Raw genomic sequence first — 25,903 nt, 5'->3', positions numbered from 1 at the left:
CATGTCTTAGCTACTATAAATAATGCTACATAGAACATAGGGGTGCTGTTCTGAACAAAAGATTCACAGCAGCCATGTTTCCTTCTCAAAAAGGAAAGAAAACTCTATTATTAATATTATTATTATTATTATTAATTATTATAGAAGCCTAGTAGAAACAGAAAAGGAAATGGACCTATGCATAGATGAAGGTAATAATATACAAAACATGAGAATAGGGCAGAGTCACATCAAATCAGGTATTAACAACATCCAGCCTCATCAGCTGGGGAAGCCCCATGGAAACAGCCAGGCTGAAGTCCCGACTGAGAAGCCTGGGCAGAGCATCCTCCCCTCGGGTGAGACTTCTAACTGACCATTCCCATAAGGGCCATATTTATAGGATAAATATGTTGATTGCAAACAAATATTTGCCTACATGCAGTTTGGAGCAAGCTACATTTCCATGTTACCGTATTTCTGTATTTTCAAGGAACCCGGGCTCTGTGTGACTGCCTTACCTCCAGGATTCCATTCCAGGAAGCCAGCCCAGCATAGAGTAGGAGGGTATGTGAGACAAGAATTGTAACCCTTGGTGTCCAGAACAGAAGGGCCAGTTCTGACCCAGAGGCCAGAAAATGTATTTCAAACAACCAGGCTTCCAAGGCTATTCACACGGCATAATCTCACAAACAACATTCCTTAGCCTGCCTGTGTACATGCATGTCCAGATTGTCGGTTATGTGGGAGAAATCACAAAAACATCTATCCATATGGAACAGGTGTATGTATCTTTTTGAATTCATGTTTTCATTTTCTTTAAATACCCAGTAGTGGGATTACTAGATGATAATGGTATGTCTATTTTTAAATTTTGAGGAACCTCCATTCTGTTTCCCCAGTGGTCGTACCAATTTACATTCCCAGCGGTGCATAAGGATTCCTTTTTCTCCACAACCTCGCGAGCATTTGTTATTTCTTGTCTCAAAGATAGTAGTTTTTAAAAAGAGGGAGAGATAGCAAGTCAGTCCCTGTAGTACCCTTTCATATGGGGCTTTCTTTTCTTTTCTTAACTGTGCATACAAAGAGTAAACTTGTTCTATAAGATTTAAGAAATACACTAGTTCCCAAGTTCCTTCACCTGCATTTTCCTTTCCCACAAGGGTAATCACTTTACTTGTTTAAGTGATTTTTTGGATATTTACCTCTGTATGACTAAATAACATGCTTGTGTTGCTAATTCTTGATTTTCCATTATTAGCTATTATTTGTTGACTTTCTACGTGAAGGATAAGAAGTTAGCTCATTTTCCTCCCTACCTCCTCCCTGACACACACATTTCCCAGCCCCCATACTATTAATTGATTTATATCATAATTTTCTTCAGATCAATATTCAATGTTTCTATTACCAGACTCTGTGTGCTAGTCAGAGTTGAGCCAAGTACTAAACTATGATTAATTTTCCTTTCATTTATACCTTTGTGTTTCCTTAGAGTTAATAATTGCCTTACTTTTAGTTCCCCTGTATTCTTTGTGCATATTGGAAGTCAACCCCAAATTCTCTGTTTGGTCTAAATCTCCCCTAAAAACGTGCATTTGCACTGGGTAGTCATCTTCTTCTTAAAGACCTCCTTCAGGGGACGCCTGGGTGGCTCAGTTGGTTGGACGACTGCCTTCGGCTCAGGGCGTGATCCTGGAGTCCCGGGATCGAGTCCCACATCAGGCTCCCAGCTCCATGGGGAGTCTGCTTCGCTCTCTGACCTTCTCCCCTCTCATGCTCTCTCTCACTCTCTCTCTCTCTCAAATAAATAAAATCTTTAAAAAAAAAAAAAAAAAAAGACCTCCTTCAGGGGGCACCTGGGTGACTCAGTGGGTTAAGCCTCTGTCTTCGGCTCAGGTCATGATCTCAGGGTTCTGGGATCGAGCCCCGAATCGGGCTCTCTGCTCAGCAGGGAGCCTGCTTCCTCCTCTCTCTCTGCCTGCCTGCCTGTCTGCCTACTTGTGATCTCTATCTGTCAAATAAATAAATTTAAAAAAAGACCTCCTTCAGTCTGGATTGGTTGTCCTCTTTGCCAGTTTTTATCATAAATGTGAGAATTTCCTTTACTTCTTTCCAAAGTTGCATCTTTTGTGTGTGTTTGTCCTGTATCTTCTCTTTTTTGGTTTACTCCCTCATTTTGATGGATTAGTCTCCAGTAGCTTCCTTTTTTTTTTAAATATTTTATTTATTTATTTGACAGAGTTCACAAGTAGGCAGAGAGGCAGGCAGAGAGAGAAAGGGGGAAGCATGTTCCCTGCTGAGCAGAGAGCCCAATGCGGGGCTTGATCCCAGGACCCTGAGATCATGACCTGAGCTGAGGACAGAGGCTTAACCCCCTTAGCCACCCAGGCACCCCAGTCTCCAGTAGCTTCTTAGAAATGGATGTGGGAAGTAAAATTTTTGAGATCTTACATGTCTGAAAATATTTATCCTCTCATATGTTGATTGATGACTGTATAGATATTTAGGATGGAAATAGCTTTTCTACAGAACAGTGAAGGAAATCTTTGATTTTCTTCTAGCTTCCACAATTGCTGTTAAGAAGTCGTAAGTTACTTTGATTACTGATTTTTTGTATATGCCCTAATTTTTTTTGAAGATTTTTATTCATTTATTTGATAGAGAGAGATCACAAGTAGGCAGAGAGGCAGGCAGAGAGAGAGGGGGAAGCAGGCTCCCTGCTGAGCAGAGAGACCGACGTGGGGTTCGATCCCAGGACCCCGAGATCATGACCTGAGCCGAAGGCAGAGGCTTAAACCACTGAGCCACCCAGGCGCCCCATGCCCTAATTTTTAACTCTGAAAATTTTTAGAATCTTTTTGCCCAGTATGCTTGTTGTAGGTCTGTAATTCATCCATTGTTCTGGGCATTCAGTCTAGAAACATCCTTTATTCCTGAAAATAGAGTTTTTATTTCCATTGTTGTGTTTTTAATTTCCAAGGGCCTTTTTTTACTTTGTCTCTAAATGTTCCTTTTTAAAATTAATAGTATTCTGTTCTTTCTTCTTTCATGGATCCATATGTTCTCATATCTTCAATGATACTAATGATGGCTTTTGTTTTTGTTTATTCTCTGCATAGTCTTATTTTCTCCCAAGTTGCTTTTTTAGGGGGAGAGGAGAGTTGGCGTTGGTTATTTTGGTCTTTGTCTCTCATAGTAGAACATTTCCATACATGTCTGGTATGGATAGACCTTGGTAGTCTATCCGAGTTTAAGGGTGACAGACTCAACCGCTGATGAAAGCTCCAAGTACATGGGAGGACTTGTCATTTCTGTACTTCCCTGTGGGTGGAACTGACTGCCTGTTTCTTAGAAAATACCTTTGGTGTCTAGGTCTTTCCTCTTGGGCTGGATGGGTTTTTCAGAGAAGACTTCCAATCTCCTACAGAAAGGGTAAAGACTGGGATGCCAGGTTTTTGGAAGACAAGTGTGGGGAAATAGCAAGGGTCTCTGTGTTCAGCATGTGTGTGTTCACTTCGTGCTGCTCTTTTGCTTTGGTGCCCTTGCCTCCCAGCTGTGCCTGGTGTCCTAGTCCAAAGACCCTCTGTTTTATTGCTCCACAGTGTTTACCTGTAGTGTAGAGTCTAAAATGTTCTTAAAGAGCATACAAACCATCCATGCTTATTTTCCCTTATATCCTTCCATTCTTCTTCAAAGAAGCTTTGCACTGCCATTTGCACAGCTTATTGAAGATTCTTTTTTTCTTTCTTTCTTTCTTTTTTTTTTTTTTGGTAAATAGGACTAAATAGAACTGCTCTTCTCTATTGCTGGTTTAGGCTTCAGCTTTCTCAATTCTGCTAAGTCAGTTAAAATCCATCCCTTTGCTAAAGTCATAGACTTAGATTAAGAATCATCCTTAGGGACGCTTGGGTGGCTCAGTCGGTTAAACATCTGCCTTCGGCTCAGGTCATGATCCCAGGATCCTGGGATCAAGCCCCACATGAAACCCCACATCAGGCTCCCTGCTAAGCGGGGAGTCTGCTTCTCCCTCTCCCTCTTCCTTCCCCTGGTTGTATTCCCTCTCTTGCTGTCTCTCACCGGGTGTTGTGTAAGACTGATGAATCACAGACCTGTACCCCTGAAACAAATAATACATTATATGTTAATTAATTTATTTTTTTTAAAGATTTTATTTATTTATTTATTTGACAGAGAGAGAGATCACAAGTAGGCAGAGAGGCAGGCAGAGAGAGAGAGAGGAGGAAGCAGACTCCCTGCTGAGCAGAGAGCCCGATGCGGGACTCAATCCCAGGACCCTGAGATCATGACCCGAGCCGAAGGCAGCGGCTTAACCCACTGAGCCACCCAGGTGCCCCATTATATGTTAATTTAAAAAATAAAAATGATCCTTAAAGGGGAAGCTGGGTAGCAAGGTCGGTTAAGCATCTGATTCTTGATTTTCAACTAGGTCATGATTTCAGGGTTGTGAGATTGAGCCCCACATCAGGCTCTGTGCTGGGCATGGAGCCCACTTAAGATTCTTTCTCTCCCTCTCCTTCTGCCCCCATCCCATTTCTCTTTTTCTCTTAAAAGAAAAAAAAATCGTGGGTTAAAGCCTCTGCCTTCAGCTCAAGTCATGATTCCAGGATCCTGGGATCAAGCCCCACATCAGGATCTCTGTCTCTCAAATAAATTTTAAAAAGATCATCCTTAAAACATGACATACTTGCCTTATCTAGTTAATTGGTCACTCCTGGTTTTATAATCAGCATCTCTTAAGCCACCCCCCAAATTAGAGGCTGGGACCTTGACAATTACCTGCATCTAACCACACATCCATCCCCCGTCACCTACTTTTGCACCTTCCTGCATCCAAAGTGATCAGCATTCTGTATGACCTTCATTTCCTTTCCACTTTTGTGTAGTTTTATTATATCTAAATGCCTGTAAAGTATATGTTTATATTTTAGTTCCTTCCTACTGTATATTACAGGATATCATGCTATACATAATCTGTTGGGACTTTTATTTTTCACTTTATATTATGGAGTATTAAGTTTTGTCCCTACTGTTACTTATCACTGTAGCATACTCATTTTCAGTACTGTGTAATATTCTATTGTGATTATACTTCATTTCTTTTCCATCTTCTAAAATTTCACTGTTTTTGTCTCTCTTCCTTTTCTCCTCTTCCTTGTGGATTTTTGAAAGAATTATTGACTCTAACATCAGTGGGATTTTAGGAAGGAACAAAATTAGAAGTGTGTATTAAATCCACCATTTTTACCTGAGTTACCTAAATGATCTTCAAAAGTAATTTTGACTATAAGAGATGTTTTTACCTTACTAACTTTTAGAGCCTTCACCCTGCATAAAGTATGACTCCATTGCAAATACTGTAAACTTCAGTTATTAGCATTAGTAGATGACACCTAATCATAGAAAGCCAGCAAGGATTTCTGTGGTCATCCAGTCTAACTTTCTGTCTGCTCAATGCATGTTCCTAATCAGGAAGCCACGGATAGTACTCTTTGATCCTAGAGGTGCCTTTCAGTAATAACTCAGAAAAATGTTGATATTTCTTTAGCTTTTGTAACCTTACTACAACTAAATGTAGGGTTTCCATTAGACTGTTAAATATTGAAAATCACCTCAGAACCCTTTTTGTTGCCTTTGGGGAAATCTAGGGGCCTCGGAGCCCAGGATAAGGCTGTGGTTTTGAGCATCATACAATAAGACAGAAGTTTAAGGGGCGCCTGGGTCAGGCTCAGTCATTAAGTGTCTGCCCTTGGCTCAGGTCGTGATCCCAGAGTTCTGGGATCAAGCTCCACATTGGGCTCCCTGCTTGGCGGGACCCTGCTTCCCCCTCTCCCTCTGTCCCCTCTTGTGTTCCCTCTCTCTCTGTCTCTCTCTGTCAAATAAATATTTTTTTAAAAAAAAAAAAGGACAGAAGTTTAAACTCTTTTTTTGGTATCTTTTTTCTGTTGCAGGGATGTCATCAAGTGGCTGGTCAAAGTAGTAACTGAAGACGGATTAACTCAGCCCCCAAATGGGAATCAAACCTCTTCAGGAACAGGAGTCTTAAAGGCCAGCAGTAGCCATCCTTCTCCCCAGCCCAACCTGACAAAGAACACCAATCAGCTGTAAGGGGCAGGCACAAGTTTTCTTTCCCAGGGCTGTTGGAATTTATTGCTTTAGAGAACAGCAGCATTTCTTAAGTTTCCACAAAATTAACAAGCTCTTGTAACATAGTCTGATTCTTACTAAAGACTATCTTAGTTTGGCTACAAGCTCAATTCTAATGCCAAAGTTAAACAAGCAGATGCTTTCCCTCTCAGATGAATAAGACTTAACTAAATGAACATAAGTTTACAAAGTTAAAGTGAAACCAAAAAAAAGAGGTTGTTCCATGAGACAGTACCAGCTCACAGCTGCTCATCACTTCAGCTGACCACTGATAGAAAAGAAGGAGTCATGGATAGTGGGTGTTCTAGCACCCACTAGTCCTCAAGGACCTTCAGGTCTCTCTAGTCCTCTAGTCCTCAAGGACCTTCAAGTCTCTCCTCCAGTCCTAGGAGAAGAATAGCAGTTTAACCTGCAGATTCTAACAGATTATAACAGCAATGGCTCAGACCAGGGAAGGTCCCATCACTTTAGACCACACTGAAAAGAGATTCCTAGCATTTCTTTTGGGGGTTGAGAGTGGTTTTGGCATTTTTTTGAGAGATGCCAGGATTGTAGGATTCAGACCTGTCCTTGCACAAGTAACCTACTGCGCCATGTCGGTCATATTGTTAAAAGCCAGTCACACCTGGCACTTCAAATACAGCATTTGTGCCTAAATGCACAATACTATTTTATAATCTAGTTGCACCAAACTGATTTTCATATAAGGTCTATGGGTTTTAACTAATTTAAGAGAAAATCTCATATGTAAAAGGAGAATGTTTAGAACAATAAAGCATCTGCTTGACAGAGTGGGGGAGGCCCTAAAGTTGGGTTATCCTAGAACGCCAGTATACAGACCCAAGAGAGAGACAGACGCAGTTCCTTCAATGGGAGAAAAATCTTTATTATAATCTTAATTATTTTATTATAATCTAAATTAATATTTTTATTTATTGTAAGTAAATATTACTAGAAAAAATAAGGCCCTCTAAAAGTCAATTTATCATGATGTTAACAACAATAGACACTACCATTTACTATTAATGAGTGCATATCTGCCAGTATCTCACATAGCGCTCACAACTTTATGGAATAGGTAGTATTATTCTCCCTTTTTTAGAGAGGAGAAGACTTGGGCTCAGAGCAGTTTAGTAATTTGTCAAAAGCTGACCAGCTTGTCATTGCAGAGCCAGAATCTGATGCCAAAGCCCCTGGGCCACCTATTGTATTACTGACTGCAGATTTTTTTTTAAGATTTTATTTATTTATTTGACAGAGAGAGATCACAAGTAGGCAGAGAGGCAGGCAGAGAGAGAGAGGAGGAAGCAGGCTCCCTGCTGAGCAGAGAGCCCGATGTGGGACTCGATCCCAGGACCCTGAGATCATGACCTGAGCCGAAGGCAGCGGCTTAACCCACTGAGCCACCCAGGCACCCTGACTGCAGATTTTCTGAAAACAGAGCCCTTTCTTTTGTCACAGATAATAATGCATGTTTAAAAAGGCTGGCTTCAGGCCAGGCCCACCTTTCTGAGGAGTAGCCTAGATTCTTTCTGCTACATCAGCCTGGCTTTCTCCCATATTTAGGTCTGATGAGAGAGAGGGTCACAGTCCACCAGTTGAAGCTCTGAGACTGAACTTAGTAAAAGATAATTGTAAAGGAACCAGTGACAGGAAAACCATATGGTAAATATGTATTTTCTTCTGTATCGAAGAAATTTGAATAACTAATAGTCATTCTGGACCTGTTTTTTCATCTGGAAAATAGAAAATTTATAGACTAGATGATCCTTAAAGTTCTCTAGGTCCTTAAGATCAGATGTTTCTGTTTTTTAATTTAAAAGTAGCTTGCTTTTCCAGCTCAACCACAGGTTCTGAGAGGTTCAGATAGTATGATCTGGCAAGAGGGATTCAGGTAGGTGAAAATGCTAAATAAAAGCATGCTGATTGCTTGAGTAGTTCTTTGTGACCTAGTTTGTGCTTCACAAGATCATTTAGTACAGGGGTGGGGACCTCCCAGCTGGCCGGGTGGCTCCTGCCAGATTCTCCCACTCACTTGTGTTCTGTGTTCCGGACAGGATTGTGTGTCAGCTGCAGAGGATGCTGTCCATAGCTGTAGAGGTGGACAGGACCCCCACGTGCAGCTCCAATAAAATTGCCGAGATGATGTTTGGGTTTGTGCTGGACATTCCTGAAAGGAGTCAGAGGTGAGTCTTAGTTTTGTTTCTGTTTTGGGAACAGAACAGTTCTGGGAACAGAAATTAATTTCTTTCTTTCTTTCTTTCTTTCTTTCAAGATTTACTTACTTATTCTAGAGAGAGAGTGAGCAGGGTGGTGGGTAGGGGCAGAGGGAGAGGGAGTTTCAGACTCTGCCTTAAGCGCAGAGCCCAACTGAAGGATTGATCCCACAATCCCGAGATCACAACCTAAGCTGAAACCAAGAGTCAGATGCCAACTGACTGCACCACTCAGGTGCCCCTGGGAACAGAATTTCAAAAGAAAATTCCAAACAGTAGTTAAATTGGGAAAAAAAAGAGGTGGAGAGATAGTTTCTGTCTCTTTAAGCTTTTGAAAAAAAGAGGTTCTCAACAAATTATTTGCAACCAAGGCATAATTTCTTGAAACAGGCTGGATACTATAACTGGAGCCTACAGTTTCTTACTTTATTCATTTGTCTAAAAACTTTATCATCCCACAAGTTTCATCTATTCCCTGATCCACAACTACAGAGCCTGATATAAATGTTCATTAAAGTCTTGATGGGTGAATGAAATAGGCATGTCCCATATTAGGGGAAGAAGTGGTGAGCCAAGAAAGAAAGCAGAGGGAGCTTAAGAAGAAGGAACCCAGTTTCTCTACCAGTGAATTAGTAAAGTATTCCCTTAGGAGATAAAGAAACAGAGTTCTAACCAATGATTCCTTCTTTTAACCAGTAATTTTAGAATCTAGAGAGGAAAATAAATGAATATGAATTCATGAATAGTTGCTAGCACAGGAAATAAGTATGAGAAAGCCACTGTACAACAGTGACCCTCAGGGAAGTTATCACCGTCAGCTCTGTGTTAGACTTCTCACGCCCATCCCCTAAACTCCCAGTTGGCAGCGAAGACTATTAAGACTATTACATAGTTCAGGTTCCTCTAGTAGAAGAAAATGTCAAATTATATAGTACCGTAATAGAGATTTAATGAAAATACCCCCACTAAGATTAAGAAAAACAGTTATTGGGTCTCTGCTGTGTGGCTGTCATTGTCACATTAACTCTCATATTTTCATGAAACTATGATGCTATTCCTATTGAACAAATGAGAAAAATACTCAAAGTTTTGATACAATTAATCCAAGTTTACATAGCTAATTAGATTCATAATCCAAATTTAAAGCCAGGACTTTTTAATCCCAAATTCAGTATTCAAAGAAGAAATATGCTATAGCAGTCAGACCAAAAGAAGTATACATAAATGTCATACTTGCTCTGTCACTTTGTCATGAATATTTCATTTGGGTCCAAATCCCATACCGTTCATTCAAGCCCAGATTCTTATGAAAGACAGGAAATCTAAGGAGTGGGTAACTATAGACACATTTAGACTTAACATTGACAAAAATAATTTAAATAAAGCCTGACCTTATTTTAAAACTCAGAGAGGGTGGGGCGCCTAGGTGGCTCAGTCAGTTAAGCCTCTGCCTTCGGCTCAGGTCATGGTCTCGGGGTCCTGGGATTGAGCCCCGTGTTGGGCTCTCTGCTCAGCAGGGAACCTGCTTCCCTTCCTCCCTCTCTCCGCCTGCCTCTCTGCCTACTTGTGATCTCTGTCAAATAAATAAATAAAATCTTTTAAAAATAAATAAATAAATAGAAAACTCAGGACAAATTGGCAAGCACCCAAATTATACTAGAATATACTTTATATACCCTTTGCCTTGGTTTATTTAAAATTTTATTAAGTTTAGGTAAATGTACATACAATTAAATCATATAACTAATTTACATAAGTATTCCATGGATTTTGACAAATGCATAACCCATGTGACCTATCATTTTCCAGTGGCTTATTGATAGTACATGGAAGCCCTGAAGCCTTGCCAAGTTCACTTATTATATCTACTAGGAATTTTTTTGTGGTTTTCTTGGGATTTTCTACATACACAATCATATTGTCTGCAAATAAAAATAGTTTAACATCTTCCTTTCCAATCTATGTGCCTTTTGTGTTTTTACCGGCCTTATTATATGGACAAGTGATCCAATAGAATGTTGAAGAAGTGATAAGAGCAGACATCCTTGCCTTATTCCTACTCTTAGGGGGGAAACATTCAGTCTTTGACCAGTAAGTATAATGTTAGCTGTTGACATTTCATAGGAGTCCTCTGTCGGATTGAGGAAGCTTCCTTCTGTTTCTAGTTTACTGAGTGGAGTGTTTTTATGAAGAATAGGTATTGAAATTTGTGTAATACATTATTTTCTGTACCTATTGAGGTAATCATAATTTTTCTTTTTTGTTTCATTGATGTGATTAATTACACTGATTAGTTTCCTAAATCTTCCTTTACTGGAATAAAGAAATTATACTTCATTGTGATATGTTACCCTTTTTGTGTATTGACAGATTCCATTTACTAATATTTTGTTAAGAACTTTTATATCTGTGTTTATAGAGATATCTATTGTGTCCTTTTCTTTTTTTTTATTTTTTTTAAAGATTTTATTTATTTATTTGACAGACAGAGATCACAAGTAGGCTGAGAGGCAGGCAGAGAGAGAGAGAGAGCCGGAAGCAGGCTCCCCCCTGAGCAGAGAGCCCGATACGGGGCTCGATCCCAGGACCCTGGGATCATGACCTGAGCTGAAGGCAGAGGCTTTAACCCACTGAGCCACCCAGGCACCCCTATTGTGTCCTTTTCTTATAATGTTCAACTTCATCCATCTTTAAAGAAATATAAACTAAAACTACAGTGAGATGCCATTTCTCATCTATCCAAATAGTTTAAGAATTTTGAAGAACAATAAATACATTCCATCAGAGAGGTTTTAAGAAAGCAGATACACATTGCTGATAGGAATGCAAAATGGTACAAACCTATCAGGAAAATTAAATGTACATTTACCTCTTGACCCAGCAATCTCATTTCTAGGAATTTGCTCTGAAGACACCCTTCTAACAGTATGAGAATACAATATGTAGGATATTCACTACAGCATTATTTGTAATTGTAAAATACTAGAAACTACCCAAATGCCCATCCATAGGGCAGTGGTTGAATATCTATAGTACATCTGCACAATGGACTATTACACAGCTGTAGAAAAAAAATTTTTTTAATAGGAGCAAAATTTCTGAGCTGATTCCAAAACATATTGTTAAGTCAAAAAAGCAAAATACAAAAGAATATGTATAGTCAATACGAGTATCTTTTTGTATGAAAGGAGAATTTAAACATGGACATAATTATGATCAGCTGTGAGAAAAGAAACAAAGTTTAGATAAATGGCAGACTATTCAAATTGCCTACATACAAGGGGTACATGGGAATGGGCTGGAAAGGAGAAAAGGTACTGGGCCAAGGTGGTGATGGTGCTAATGATGGCATAATACTTCCAAGTGTACTTTTTTGTATAACTATAACTTTTAGAATTTGGGAACCATGTAAGTGTTTATAGTCTCAAAAAAGGAAAATAAATCAACAAGGGAGTTGAAAGATCTATCAAGGGAGGGCCTAACATTTACTACAGATGCAAAATTAACCTGTGCTTTAATAAATAACATAACTGGGGTAAGGGAAGGGGTATGAGGGAGAACAAGCCCAAGTAACTTTTTTTTCAGTTTTTATTTTTTTTATTTTATTTTTTTCCAATTTATTTATTTTCAGAAAAACAGTATTCATTATTTTTTCACCACACCCAGTGCTCCATGCAAGCCGTGCCCTCTATAATACCCACCACCTGGTACCCCAACCTCCCACCCCCCCACCACTTCAAACCCCTCAGACTGTTTTTCAGAGTCCATAGTCTCTCATGGTTCACCTCCCCTTCCAATTTACCCAAATTCCCTACTCCTCTCTAACGCCCCTTGTCCTCCATGCTATTTGTTATGCTCCACAAATAAGTGAAACCATATGATAATTGTCTCTCTCTGCTTGACTGATTTCACTCAGCATAATCTCTTCCAGTCCCGTCCATGTTGCTACAAAAGTTGGGTATTCATCCTTTCTGATGGAGGCATAATACTCCATAGTGTATATGGACCACATCTTCCTTACCCATTCATCCGTTGAAGGGCATCTTGGTTCTTTCCGTAGTTTGGCGACTGTGGCCATTGCTGCTATAAACATTGGGGTACAGATGGCCCTTCTTTTCACGACATCTGTATCTTTGGGGTAAATACCCAGGAGTGCAATTGCAGGGTCATAGGGAAGCTCTATTTTTTTAATTTCTTGAGGAATCTCCACACTGTTCTCCAAAGAGGCTGCACCAACTTGCATTCCCACCAACAGTGGAAGAGGGTTCCCCTTTCTCCACATCCTCTCCAACACATGTTGTTTCCTGTTTTGTTAATTTTGGCCATTAAAAAAAAAAATCAGTTTTTATTTTTAAATAATTATGGATTCACAGGAATCTGCAAAAACTAATACAGGGAAATCCTATGTACCTTCACCCTGTTTTCTCCCAGTGATTCCATCATACATTACTATGGTACAGTATCACCAACAGGAAATTAACATTGGTAGAACCCATAGAACATATACCGATTTCACCCATTTTATATGCACTCATCTGTGTGCAGTGTGATCGCATGTGTAGATGCATGTAACTACCAGCACAATCCAGATATACAGAACTGTTCCATCACCACAGAGAACCCTTTCCTTTTATGGCCACACCATCCATCTTCCCCAATTCCTGGCAACCACTAACCTGTCCAACTAACTTAAAACACAGTATTTAGACTAAGTATTCTCAGGCTAAATAGAAAATGAACTGTAAATAAATACTGAACTCTAGTTAGTGGATTTCTTTTTCACAGAGGTATGAATTAACAATTCAAAAACTACCTTATGTGTATTCTAGGATTAAACAAATGTATTTTGGATAATGAGAACCAGGTTTCTCACTGTCAGAGAAGAGAATTACGCATATGAAAAGGGGGAAGGATAGAAGGAACCCTGTGGTGCTGGATTGGAATTGGAGATACCAATATGAACTTGGGGTTTCTAATAAATATAGGTAAATAAAGGAATTTATTTATTCATACGTCTTGTTCCTACTACTACCCATTGAGAGAGTACAGAAATAATTACACCTTGTGAGGTCACCTTGTACCCAGAATTTGTTTCTAAATACCACTTTACACTAAAAGGAACCAGAGTTCCTTGAAGAAAAGGATATTTGCCCAGGTGAGGTAGGGATAAGTACAAGATGAACCCGGAACATCTCATGCTAAGAAAGTAAGGAAATGTTAAAAGAATGTTCAGAACATGTCAAGTTAAAGGGCTTTTGCTGACCAAATCTGGGATAATTTGAGCGTCAAAATAAATATTGACAATAAAAGACTATAAACTATTAAATAAAATAAGAAACTACAGTTCTGATACAAGAAGGAAGGAAGAGAATGGACGCTCTTCCTTATAGTTGAAAGCCAACTAATAAATGTAAGAAGAAATCATGAGTTCAGAAAAAACGCCATTTGATAACCATCATGATAGTTCATTCAGGTGTGAGTGGATATTAAAATGGTGCAAGTTCGTGGAGTACCAAGGTATTTTCATAATCTCATAGTGTATTGCCACAAGATGCTCATTAATTATAATAGGAACAGTAATAACTTTATGGTGAAGGCACTACCTTCGTCACTAAGTGTTCAAAGTTAACACCAACAGTGTGACAAGTTGGCATCACATGCCTTTTAATATGATGCACTGAGAAAAACAAAATATAGTTCTTGCAGTACCCTTCCCCCAAAACGTATAACCTCAGTCTAATTGTGGAGCAATATCAGACAAATCCCAAATGAGAAATATTCTATGAAAACACCGAACTGCACTTTTTAAAAATGTCAATGTCATGAAGGCAAAGTAAAGTTGAAGAACTGTCCCAGATCAAAGGATTTACAAAAGCGGACAACTGAATGCAATGTGTAATCTGCGATTTTCTTTTGCTATAAATAGCATCATGTGGACAATGAAAACAACCTGCTTAAAATCTGTGGATAATAAAATAGTAGTGAATTGTCGTAAAGTTAATTTCCTGATTTTGATCATTGTATCTGGTTATCTAAGAGAATTTTTCAGAATTATACACTGAAGTATTTAAGGGTGAATGGGCATCATGTCTACAACTTACTCTCAGATAGTTCAGAGAAAACAGTTGAAAGACAAAGAGAAGGATAGAGAAGATGTGATAAGCATTTGGTGAAAAGTATGAAGGGGAGAGGAAGAAGCAGTCTTCCCACTGAGCGAGGAGGCTGATGCGGGACTCGATCCCAAGATCCTGGAATTGTGACCTGAGCCGAAGGCAGACGCTTACCCAGCTGAGCCATCCAGGCATCCCTCTTTATTTATTTTAAAGATGTTCCATCTCCTCCTGGCTTGCTAATGTTAAGTTATTAGAATTATCTTGCTATTGTTTCCCCATATGTCATGTGTCTTTTTTCTCTGGCTGCTCTATTTTTGATTTTCAGCAATTTGATTATGATACCTACATGTAGTTTCTTTACATTTATTCTGGTTGGGGTTTATTGAGTTTCTTAAATCTATGACTTGATATTTTTCACCAAATTGTGAAACATTTTTGCCATGGTTTTTTTGCCCCAAACTCTTACCTTATTCCAGGGATTCGAGTACATGTATGTTGGGGTGCCTGACACTATTCCACAGATCACTAAGGTTCTGATGTTTTCTGTTGTTGTTTTGCTTTGTTTTGTCTTGATTTTTTTCTCTCTTTCAGTTTGAATAGACTTCAGGATTCCTGACCTTTTATTTCACAGTGCCTAATTTGCTGTTAAGCCTATCCAGTGGTCATTTTTTTCCCCATGTCAGATAGTGTATTTTTCAGATCTGGAGTTTCCAGTTGGTTCATTTTTTTAGTTTCTGTTTCTTTCTGCTGATAGTCCTTATCTAGTCACTCATTATATATGTCATGGTCGGTTGGTTGGTTGGTTAATCTTAAACATATTTATAATAGCTGTTCTAAAGGCCTTGTCTACTAATTCCAACATCTCTGGATATTGTTTGTTTGTTTCTCTGGACATTTTCCTCCTGGTTATGGGTCATATTTTCCTGCTTTTTCCTTTGGCTAATATTTTTTTGTTCAAAGCCAGACATTATAAATACTTTGTTGTTGAGGGTCTGAAATTTGCTGCCTGTTCTTTTAGAGTGTTGAGTTTTATTCTGGCGGGCGATCAATTTGTTGGCAGATTAGTTTTCTCCTGTTGAGGCTTATTTCTAGCATTTGTAAGGGTGCTTCTAAAGCAGCCCTTACTAAAGGGCTTGAGTCTTGAGACCTAGTCCTTTTGGGGCCTCAACTGGAGGCCCGAGGTGTTCAGTGAGGTTTCTCCACTCTGGCTCACTAAAACCCCAGTGTCTCTTCGCACTGGAAGATCTCCAGAATCTCCTCTCGGCTCCCAGCCTTCCAGTTGCTGTTCTCTCTCAGATTTTTGAGCTTCCTCCTGCACGTGTGCCAAGGGCCCCTTTATACACACTTCTCGAGCAGCTTCTCCACTAATTCCAGCCTCAGCTGTCTTGACCATCAGTCTCTTTTTGCTCTGCCCAGCAAGCCCACTGCTTTGTGTTTGGGACCCACACTTTCCTCCGCCTTAGAAAGTACCCCCCTTAAGAAATCTGGGATAAATGTGGGGTTTGCCCTTTTTGTTTCCCTTTTAAGAACAACAGTACTTTAAAGCAGCTGATCCAATGCCTGAAAATGATTATTGCATATATTTCTCCAGTTTTATAATTGTTTATGACAGGAGGGTAAATCCAATGCCAAGTATTCTGTAAATCTGGATGTTGGCCTTCCTCTATATCTTGTTTTTGAAACTCAAATTTGAATTGCTATGGATTTTCGAAGTCCATTTCCTACTATGGCCAATGCACTAAAATTAGTTTTTTGTCCTTTGTATATCTCTGAGTTTGCCACCTGTGGATTATAAAACTAAGACAAACCGGGTGCCTGGGTGGCTCAGTGGGTTAAAGCCTCTGCCTTTGCTTGGATCATGATCCCAGGGACCTGGAATCGAGCCCCGCATTGGGCTCTCTGCTCAGCAGGGAGCCTGTTTCCTCCTCTTTCTGCCTGCCTCTCTGCCTACTTGTGATCTCTATCTCTCAAATAAATAAATAAAATCTAAAAAAAAAAAAACTAAGACAAACACAGACACGGGAAATAAAATTAGAAGAGAAAATACAGTTTGAAATAAAAGGTTATTGAATAGAAAAACTGTCCTGTGAGAGAAATAGGCCAAATACAGAATAGAAATTTGACTTCTTAAAAAAAGATTTTCTTTATTTATTTGACAGAGATCACAGGTAGGCAGAGAGGCAGGCAGAGAGAGAGGGAGAAGCAGGCTCCCCGCTGAGCAGCAAGCCTGATGTGGGGGCTTTATCCCAGAACCCTGGGATCATGACCTGAGCCAAAGGCAGAGACTTGAACCCATTGAGCCACCCAGGTGCCCCGAAATTTGACTTTTTTTTTTAAGATTTCATTTATTTATTTGAGAGAGAGAGAGCAAGAGCACACAAGTAGGGGGAGAGGCAGAGGGAGAGAATCTCAAGCAGACTGCTCATTGGTTATGGAGCCCAATGTGGGCCTCCATCGCACAACCCACAAGATCATGACCTGAACCAAAACCAAGAGCTGGATGCTTAACCAACTGAGGCACCCATGTGTCCCTAGAAATTGAAATTTAAAAAGAATTTGGGGATGGGCGCCTGGGTGGCTCAGTGGGTTAAGCCGCTGCCTTCGGCTCAGGTCATGATCTCAGGGTCCTGGGATCGAGTCCCGCATCGGGCTCTCTGCTCAGCAGGGAGCCTGCTTCCTCCTCCTTCTCTCTCTACCTGCCTCTCTGCCTACTTGTAATCTCTCTCTGTCAAATAAATAAATAAAATCTTTTAAAAAAAAATTGGGGGAATATCTTGAAAATCTCAGTCTAGGTCTTGATCTTGCGGTTGTGAGTTCAAGCCCTGTATTGGGCTCCACACCCAGTGTGGAGCCTACTTATTAAAGAAGAAGAAGAAAATTTGTCAGAGAAAGTATACAGTGGTTTTTGCATCATTAAATAAAATGGATTTTCACAAAATTTTAGACTTTTCAAAACTTTTGAATAGTAAGAGAGAAAGGTTAAAAATACTCATTTTGCCTTATAAACTTTGCTTTTCTACAAATAATATATGTGCTTGGTGCAAAAGCAAAGGGAAAGGGAGAAAAGAGAAATGAATAGTTACTTTACGATTTATCATTTTTGTAAATGGCAGTAGTACAAAGAAACCCTGATTTTTCCAGATGTTGCAAAACTACAAAGGGGCAAGATGTTACAGGAGAAAAACCTCTTGGATCAGGGCTAGCTTTGTTCCTCATCGCTGCATCTCCTTATGTACTCACAAGCTGTCTGCTCCTGGAACTGCTATGACCAGTAGACCTGACAAGGACTGACAAACAGACCTTTAAGCTTACACCTTCGGGCAATCCAGAGATACACGATTTTTTTTTTAAGATTTTATTTATTTATTTGAGAGAGAGAGAGACAGTGAGAGAGAGCATGAGCGAGGAGAACGTCAGAGAGCGAAGCAGACTCCCCATGGAGCTGGGAGCCCGATGTGGGACTAGATCCCGGGACTCCAGGATCACGCCCTGAGCCGAAGGCAGTCGTCCAACCAACTGCGCCACCCAGGCGTCCCGAGATACACGATTTCTAACATTCCTTTGGAAGCTAACATCGCTGTTAGAACAATGAGTTTGAGAGCCACCTGGGTGGCTCAGTCAGTTAGGCAACTGACTCTGGATCTCAGCTCAGGAGTTGATCTTGGGGTCAGGGGTTCAAGCTCCGAGCCAGGCATGGAGCCTATTTTAAGAAAAAAATAATTAAAAGACCCTAGAACAATGAGCTTGATTAACCTTCCTTTCTAAGGTTCAGAATATACTGAATATACTTCAGCCCACCACTTGCTGGTCAAGTCCTGCACTGGGTAAAGTGACAAAGTCAAGGGCAAGAGTTCCCTCTGGGACTCTCAAGTCCTAGACTTGAAATTTAAGAAGATGCAATGCCCACAGCTGTGTGTTTTTTTAACTTACTTCTTTTTGTCCAGGCTTTTCCCCCTCTGGTGAAATGCCTCCTGCCTTGAGCCTTTTCTCCTCCTCCTAGACCACCATCTCGTGCCTCTTCCTCCGTTAGAAGGCCCCTTCTGGTCACCCGACCAAATGTACTCTCTCCCGTGCGTATCTCTGGAGCACCACAGGCAGCCCACATGCCCGGGCCTGCACTTTATTTCAGTTCCCACTGTATACCTTTTGCCTCTGGTCAGCAGTCAGCTTTTTGAGAGAAATGGCTTCTTTTACTTATCTTCATATTCTTTGCTGTGCCAAACAGTATTTGGCACATTGTGGACATTTAGAAATATTTATTCCCAGTATTAATTCTCTGCTAATATGAAGTTAATCTTTTTAATGTGTCCTAAACTTTTCTTTTCCAAATATCAAGGACCCTTCTCTCCTTCTGGCAGTTGTAAATTCATGAACAAACCCACCTCTGTCCTGTTCACAAGGTTTGCGAATTTGTAGGTCTCTATCATATTCCTTCTTAGCTGTCTGGTTTAGGGCAAAGGTTAGAGCTTTCAGAGGAAACTGTGGTGTGTATTCCTTGAAGTGACAATGGTGGTTGTTAACCCTCTTTCTCTTCCCCCCTCAGGGAGATGTTCTTTACTACCATGGAAAGCCACCTTCTGCGCTGCAAAGTGTTAGAAATCATATTCCTCCACAGCTGCGAGACGCCCACCCGCCTGCCCTTGTCTCTGGCCCAGGCCCTCTACTTTCTGAACAATTCCACATCACTGCTCAAGTGTCAGGTACGAGCTTCCCTGCCTCGGGCAGGCCTAGAACACCTTCCCTCTCACCCTTGAGCATGTAACTGAAGAAGGCACCACCACCAACTGCTTTCGCTTCTCCGCAGTCGGATAAAACCCAGTGGCAGACGTGGGATGAGCTGGTTGAGCACCTGCAGTTCCTGCTGTCCAGCTATCAGCATGTGTTAAGAGGTAAGCTGCCGAGATTGTAGGGGAGTCTCACAGTGGCCACTGTCATGAATTGAAGTTACACAGGAGATTCTAATTTGTTAGCCTAAGGAAAGCATCGTTCCTTGGTTATAACTATAGGAGCAAGGAATGACTTCTTTGGAATCATTGCTATAAAACAGAAGAAATCACATACTTTTTTCGTGGCAGATAATATGTTGGTCCTTGCAATTATTAGACTGTACCAGCAAGCAGCAGCCATCATACCAGAAGTACTTTGTGATGACCTGATTAAACCTAGCATTTTGCCCTGGCCCATCACTGCGAAGTCATTGTTGGGTCATTTGCTCAGTGGCTGTGGACATTATAAACATCGGTCAGTAGAATACAAACCCAGAGCCAATCAGTGGGAGGGAAAAAGCATACACCTCGCGGAAGTTGTAAGACGCTCTACAGACTGTGAAAGTGGCTTTGCTCCAGTCCCAGGCAGAGCCAGTGATCAAGGGGGATCCAAGAGGGTTAGACTAATGAACACTCAGGAAGCGAATATTGACCAGGGTAATAATGGAATAGCTGCTTCAAATGAGAATGATTTTATTAGCCAAAGATTAATAAGATCCAATTACTGATGTAATTATTAATTCCAAAAGGAAAAATAGTGACTTTTTTTTTTTTTTACAGATACTTTTATTTACTTGAGAGCACACATGAGCAGGTGGAAGGAGAGAGAGACTCTCCAGCAGACTCCCCGCTAAGCACAGAGCCCAAGGTGGGGCTCGATCCCATGAGTCAGGGCTGAAACCAAGTTAGGTGCTTAACCAACTGAGCCACCCACATGCCCGAAAAGATAGTAACTTTTTAGGGGAGAAAACACATTCCTCTCAATCTGATGTCCTGAGAAGAATGCGTCATTACTTAAGCAGTGTTCTTGCCAAAAATCCATGACCTGAATCTAATCACAAAGAAGCATCAGATAAATTCAATACACAGGAGACACCTTCTACAAAGTAATTGGTTTGTGCTCTTCAAAAATGCCAGTGTCTTAAAAACAAAGACAGACCAAGAAACTGTTCCAAATTAGAAAGAAACTAAAGCTCATTAATACTAAATGCAAAACATGATCCTGGATGGGCTCCTGAACCAGGGAAAAGAAGCTATGAAGTATGTTATTGGGATGACTGATGAAATTTAAATAGATTAAATAATATTATACTAATATTAAATTTCCTATTCTTGATAACAAACCTGGCTATGAAAATAATTGTCCTCAGTCTTAGGAAATCCAGAGTGAAGTACTGAGAGGTAGAAGGGCACAATGTTCAACTTCTTTTTTTTTAGTATATGTGCTGCCGAAGCGAGCACACAATGTTCAACTTCTTAAACAGTGAGGAGGGACAGTATGTATTTATATGTAACTATATGTAAATTTATGTATTTCTACATAATCCACATTATATATATATATATTTTTTAATTTATTACTTGACAGAGATCACAAGTAGGCAGAGAGGCAGGCAGAGAGAGAGAGGAGGAAGCAAGCTCCCCACCAAGCAGAAAGCCCAACGCAGGGCTTGATCCCAGGATCCTGGGATCATGACCGGAGCTGAAGGCAGAGGCTTTAACCCACTGAGCCACCCAGGCGCCCCCACATTTTATATTTACTTGCCATCATCATGTTGAGGTTGATTTTAGCTCAGTAATGGTACTGGAGAAGGTACCATGGCCCTTAACACCCTTTTGGGCCTAAAACTGAGGAAGCTGTTGCAAAGAAATAAAAAAATACAGCACTGAATTTAAGACAGAAGGTCTGGGTTTGAATCCCAACTCCACCACTTACTCTGCTAACTATGTCTCTAAACCTCATTTTCTTCTGTGGAGTGGGGATGGTAATACAGAACTTTTCAAGACTGATTGTTAATAGATGTGAGAAAAAATAGTGAGCACTCAGTCAGTGTTAGTGAAATCTCAGACTGCCTATTTGCCCAGCCTGGAGTAAGCTACGAGATCTTTACATTTCAGGCTCTTGTAACTAAACCTTAAAAGTGCATTTTCAGAGCTCTTGGGTGGCTCAGTTGGTTAAGTGACTACCTTTGGCTCAGGTCATGATCCCAGAGTTCCAGGATCAAGTCCCACATTGGGCTCCCAGCATCATGGGGAGTCTGCTTCTCCTTCTCATGCTCTCTCTCTCTCTCTCTCCCTCAAATAATTTTTTTTTTTTAAAGTGCATGGTCAAGGCCATGACCTTTGTGGTTGTGTTGTTTGTGCATTTTTTAGCACCCTCAAAGAAAGGTACACGTACTTCTCAGAGCAAAGCCCCAGAGGCAAATTCCATGTCGTACTTAGCCTCATCAAGGTTTACATAATTGTTCTTTTGGAAATCAAACAGAAAGGTTAATATTCAAGCAGCCTGGTTTCACTGAAAGTTCACCTTTAACACTCCTTGTTTACTTCTGTTTTGCTTCCTAGGGAATACAGCTGGTCCTTGGGCAATAGTAACTTAACATGGACATGGGTCCCACTTTCATTCCAGAATATTTTTATGCTTCTAACAAGGGAGAGGAAAGCCTTAGACCAGTGTACATTGACCAAGAATAAATAGGTGTGTTCCAATGCTATTTTAGCCTTACCATCCTCTCTACTTTCTTTGGAGACCAAAAGTTAAGAAGGAGAAAAAATATTTGGAGCCAATAGTTTGGAAACACTGTCCTCCAAAGAAGATAGCTAAATGGTACTCTGAAAATATCAGTATCCCTGTCAGTAGGCTTTTTACTGTGAGGGCTCCTTAGTCATCCCTGCCCTCTGCAAGTGGTCTTAAGGACATCGTTGAAGGCATTTTGGGTCAGCCTGAGTTGTCCAGCTCCACAGGAAGGAGAAGAAGGGAAGAGGTTGGGCAGCCCAAGCTTGTCCTTTGTTTAGGGGAACATCTTAGCATGGGGGAAGAGAAGAAAGGCTAGGGAAATTCACACACCCTGGCGTATGTAATTCAGTAACCTGGTGAAGGTATCATCCCCTTTTCATAGATGGGGAAACAAAAGGCTGAGAGAAAAGTATGTGCAGAGCCAGGATTCAAACCTAGGTCTGTTGCCAAAGTCTGTGTGCAGTGAAAACACACTGGAAGGAATTTACTGTTCTATGAAATCACTGGATGATATTAGAAGGTGAGAGTCTAAGGAATTTCCAACTCCCTGTTTTCTAAACTCTCTGTATATGGTTAAACTACTTTTGCATGGGGAAAACTCTATCCCATGCTTTGTAAATATTTCCAAAGAAGGCAGAGCAGCCCCGTGGAGCCATAGATGCTAGGCTGCCAGGTAAGCTCACATTCTCTGGCTGAGAGTAGCAGTCCCGCCGCACCTCAGTTCCATAGCCATGCAGCTCAAGCGTGAGCCTCAGCGAAATTGCAAATTGCTTTATGCCATCAGTTTTCCTGGTATTTGTGAATTATTAATGCCTCTTATTTTGAAACTATGAATGCTAGGAATTTTAACATACAGTATTTAAAGGAAGAAAAACATGTGCTTTTCCTGTATTCCACTTGGCTAGACAACTTGGGCAGGACGGCCTACAGAAGTCAGACCTCAGTTCGTTTTGAGGAGAGACACACACACAGCCTTTCTACAAGGAGCCCTATCCAGAGAGGAGAAAAAAGCAGATGCAGGCAGGATCAGGTCAAGTCATATTCATCCAGGCAACAGATACAAAATGGCTTCTGGGTGCCTGGCTCATTGGGAAAACTTCAGTGAATAAGATCAACACGGCCATGCCCTCACAGAGCTCACTGTGAAGAGATTGACCCTAAACAAATAATCACATAAGTAACATATAATCACAGGTAAAATAAATGCTCTGAAGGAAAGGAGAAGTGCACAAAAAAGTGCACCTAATCTATTTTCGGAGGGACCCGCAAAGGCCTCTCTGAAGAAGTGATACTTCAGCTGAGCTAAGAAGTGCCGGTGGCGCACCTGGGTGGCTCAGTCGGTTAAGCACTGCCTTCAGCTCAGGTCATGATCTCGGAGTCCCAGGATGGAGTTCCACCGGACTTCCTGCTGAGCAGGGCATCTGCTTCTCCCTCTGCCTCTGCCCCTCCCCTGCCCCCTCCACCCCCACTCATGCTCTCTCTCTCAAATAAATAAATAAAATCCTTAAAACAAACAAACAGGGGTGACTGGGTGGCTCAGCGGGTTAAAGCCTCTGCCTTCAGCTCAGGTCGTGATCCCAGGGTCCTGGGATGGAACCCCGTGTCAGGCTCTCTGCTACGCCGTGAGCCTGCTTCCTCCTCTCTCTCTGCCTGCCTCTCTGCCTACTTGTGATCTCTCTGTCAAATAAATAAATAAAATCTTTTAAAAATTAAAAACAGGGCGCCTGGGTGGCTCAGTGGGTTAAGCCGCTGCCTTCGGCTCAGGTCATGATCTCAGGGTCCTGGGATCGAGTCCCGCATCGGGCTCTCTGCTCAGCAGGGAACCTGCTTCCCTCTCTCTCTCTCTCTCTCTCTCTGCCTGCCTCTCCATCTACTTGTGATTTCTCTCTGTCAAATAAATAAATAAATAAAATCTTTAAAAAAAAAAAAATTAAAAACAAAAAACAGTTCTGGTGTTAGCCAGACACATAGGGCAGAGTTTTCCAAAAAAATTAAAAATGGCATGTTTAAGGGCCCTGAGGCAAGAAGTTATTTAGTGAGTCTAAGGAACATAGAACAAGCTAGTAGTAAGATTGGAATGTAGAGAGCAAGGGGGAAATAGCACGATGAAACTAGAATAGTAGTAGGGCCTTCTGGGCCATGTTAAGAAATGCCAACTCAATTCCAAGAGTGAATAGAAGCCATCAAAGTGGTTTTGCATAAGGTTGCTCTGCCCTCAAGCTGAGTAGTTTAGTAGACCAGAGATGTGTGGGGGTGGGGCGTGGATCATGTTGGTGAGGGTATGGGTTGTGTGCAGTAGGGAACGCAGTGAATGGGACAGAAGCACTTTGAAGATCAGTTTCTCAGGCCTTGCGTGACTGAGTCTGAAATGTGTCTCCAAGGTTCTGCCATTGCAGACACGGACATAAATGAAGAAGGATCTACAGAGAAGATAAGCGAAGATAAAGAAGATACAGATCTACAGAGAAGTGGGGTGTGGCTGTTGTGTTGGAGATTCCTATAGTGATGATGATGATGATGATGATGATGATGATGATGATGATGATAAAATAATAATAGTTACCTCTAGGGGGCGCCTGGGTGGCTCAGTCAGTTGACTCCGTTTCTGCCCAGGTCCTGAGCTCTGATCTGTGAGCTCAGGCACCTCGCTGGGCTCTGCACTCAGCATGGAGTCTGCTTGAGAGTCTGTCTCTTCCTCTCCCTCTGCCCCTCTCCCTCTCCCTCTCCCCCTGCTATAAATAAAATAAATAAATAAATAGCCCAATTTTTAAATGGTAATAATAATAGTTACCCATGGTAACCTGATCCAGGAACCTAACAGTAATACTATGAGCCAGAACATCTTGTATAAAGCATTGTGCTAAACCCTTTACATAAATCACCTCACACAGTATTACCAACAGCCTCTGATGTTAAGACCTCCCATGCCTACCGAAGCATTAAATCCAAGGCCTTGCCAACTGGAGCAGAGTGGCTGAAGTCCACTTTCCCTTCTTCCTCCCCTCCTTTTTTATTTGTTATGGAATCTGCACTTTTTTTAGAATTTAATGTATATAATCCGTATTTGTCGTTATTTTTTATGATCATGCCCCAAACATAGCCAACCATGATCATGCTGGCTTCTTTATCCTTTTGACGTGTTCCCGTGTGTGTGTGTGTGTGTGTGTGTGTGTGTGTTTGCTTTCCCCCCACCTTGTTTTTAAGCATTCCTACTTTCTTATAAAAGATGTTCCAGGTTCACCTTATAATTTCCTTTTTGTGGTCCTAGAATCACCCTTTCCTCCCAAAAAATTCTGGTTTCTCTTAGTGGGGACTGAGGAAAAGCATTTTAGAAATCAAGATCTGGGTGCTAAGTATGCTGATTACTACTGGGGTTCCTGCTTCTAAGCCCTCTGACAACAGAGCTAGTAAATTACATAATTTTTAAAGAACTAGGTGTTCATAACAGTACCTCAATTTCCACTCCCTCAGAATTCTTCCTCTCCTCCTATTCCATAACTGAATCACTCTTCTCCCACAGCAAGAACCCCTATTTTGAACATGGATATATTTACTTGGTCTCTCATACAACATACACATATTGTAGTAATTCTGTTTAAAAGAAACAGTTTTGTGTATGTTTTGATAGACCAACACTACAGTAAACTAAAAAGCTAATTCAATATTTCTTTGCAATTCTTTTTATACTCAGAATCAGTCTCCCAGAAGATATTAAAAACTCACATGGGTCTTTTTCAAGTGGTTATATTAACTTGAAGTATAGTTGCATTGTTTAATCTAGGTTTATTGCTTAAGTCAAAAAAGGGAAAAAACTAAGAGTTTTAATTTGTACAACTTTAATGTGTAAAACTTGAGGACCAGAGAGAACCAAGAACAGAGACCTTTTAAGAAATTGAGTGACCACAGATATTCAAATGGCCTTTG

The 25,903-nt window shown here is 40.8% G+C and overlaps 1 protein-coding gene across 1 annotated transcript in view; it reads left to right on the top strand.

Annotated features, from left to right (window-relative positions):
* Positions 1–25,903, top strand: part of SIMC1 (SUMO interacting motifs containing 1) — a 74,369-nt gene that overhangs the window by 47,488 nt on the left and 978 nt on the right. Inside the window, exons 6-9 of the mRNA XM_044229186.1 lie at positions 5,952–6,104; positions 8,205–8,333; positions 19,020–19,176; positions 19,281–19,365. Coding sequence (XP_044085121.1) covers positions 5,952–6,104; positions 8,205–8,333; positions 19,020–19,176; positions 19,281–19,365 — 524 coding nt within the window. The remainder of the gene's footprint in view (positions 1–5,951; positions 6,105–8,204; positions 8,334–19,019; positions 19,177–19,280; positions 19,366–25,903) is intronic.

This window comes from Neovison vison, chromosome 1, assembly GCF_020171115.1.
Source record: "Neovison vison isolate M4711 chromosome 1, ASM_NN_V1, whole genome shotgun sequence".
Classification (NCBI taxonomy): domain Eukaryota; kingdom Metazoa; phylum Chordata; class Mammalia; order Carnivora; family Mustelidae; genus Neogale; species Neogale vison.
The sequence above is the reverse complement of the archived record's forward strand: the minus strand, read 5'-3'. Positions and strand labels throughout refer to the sequence as shown.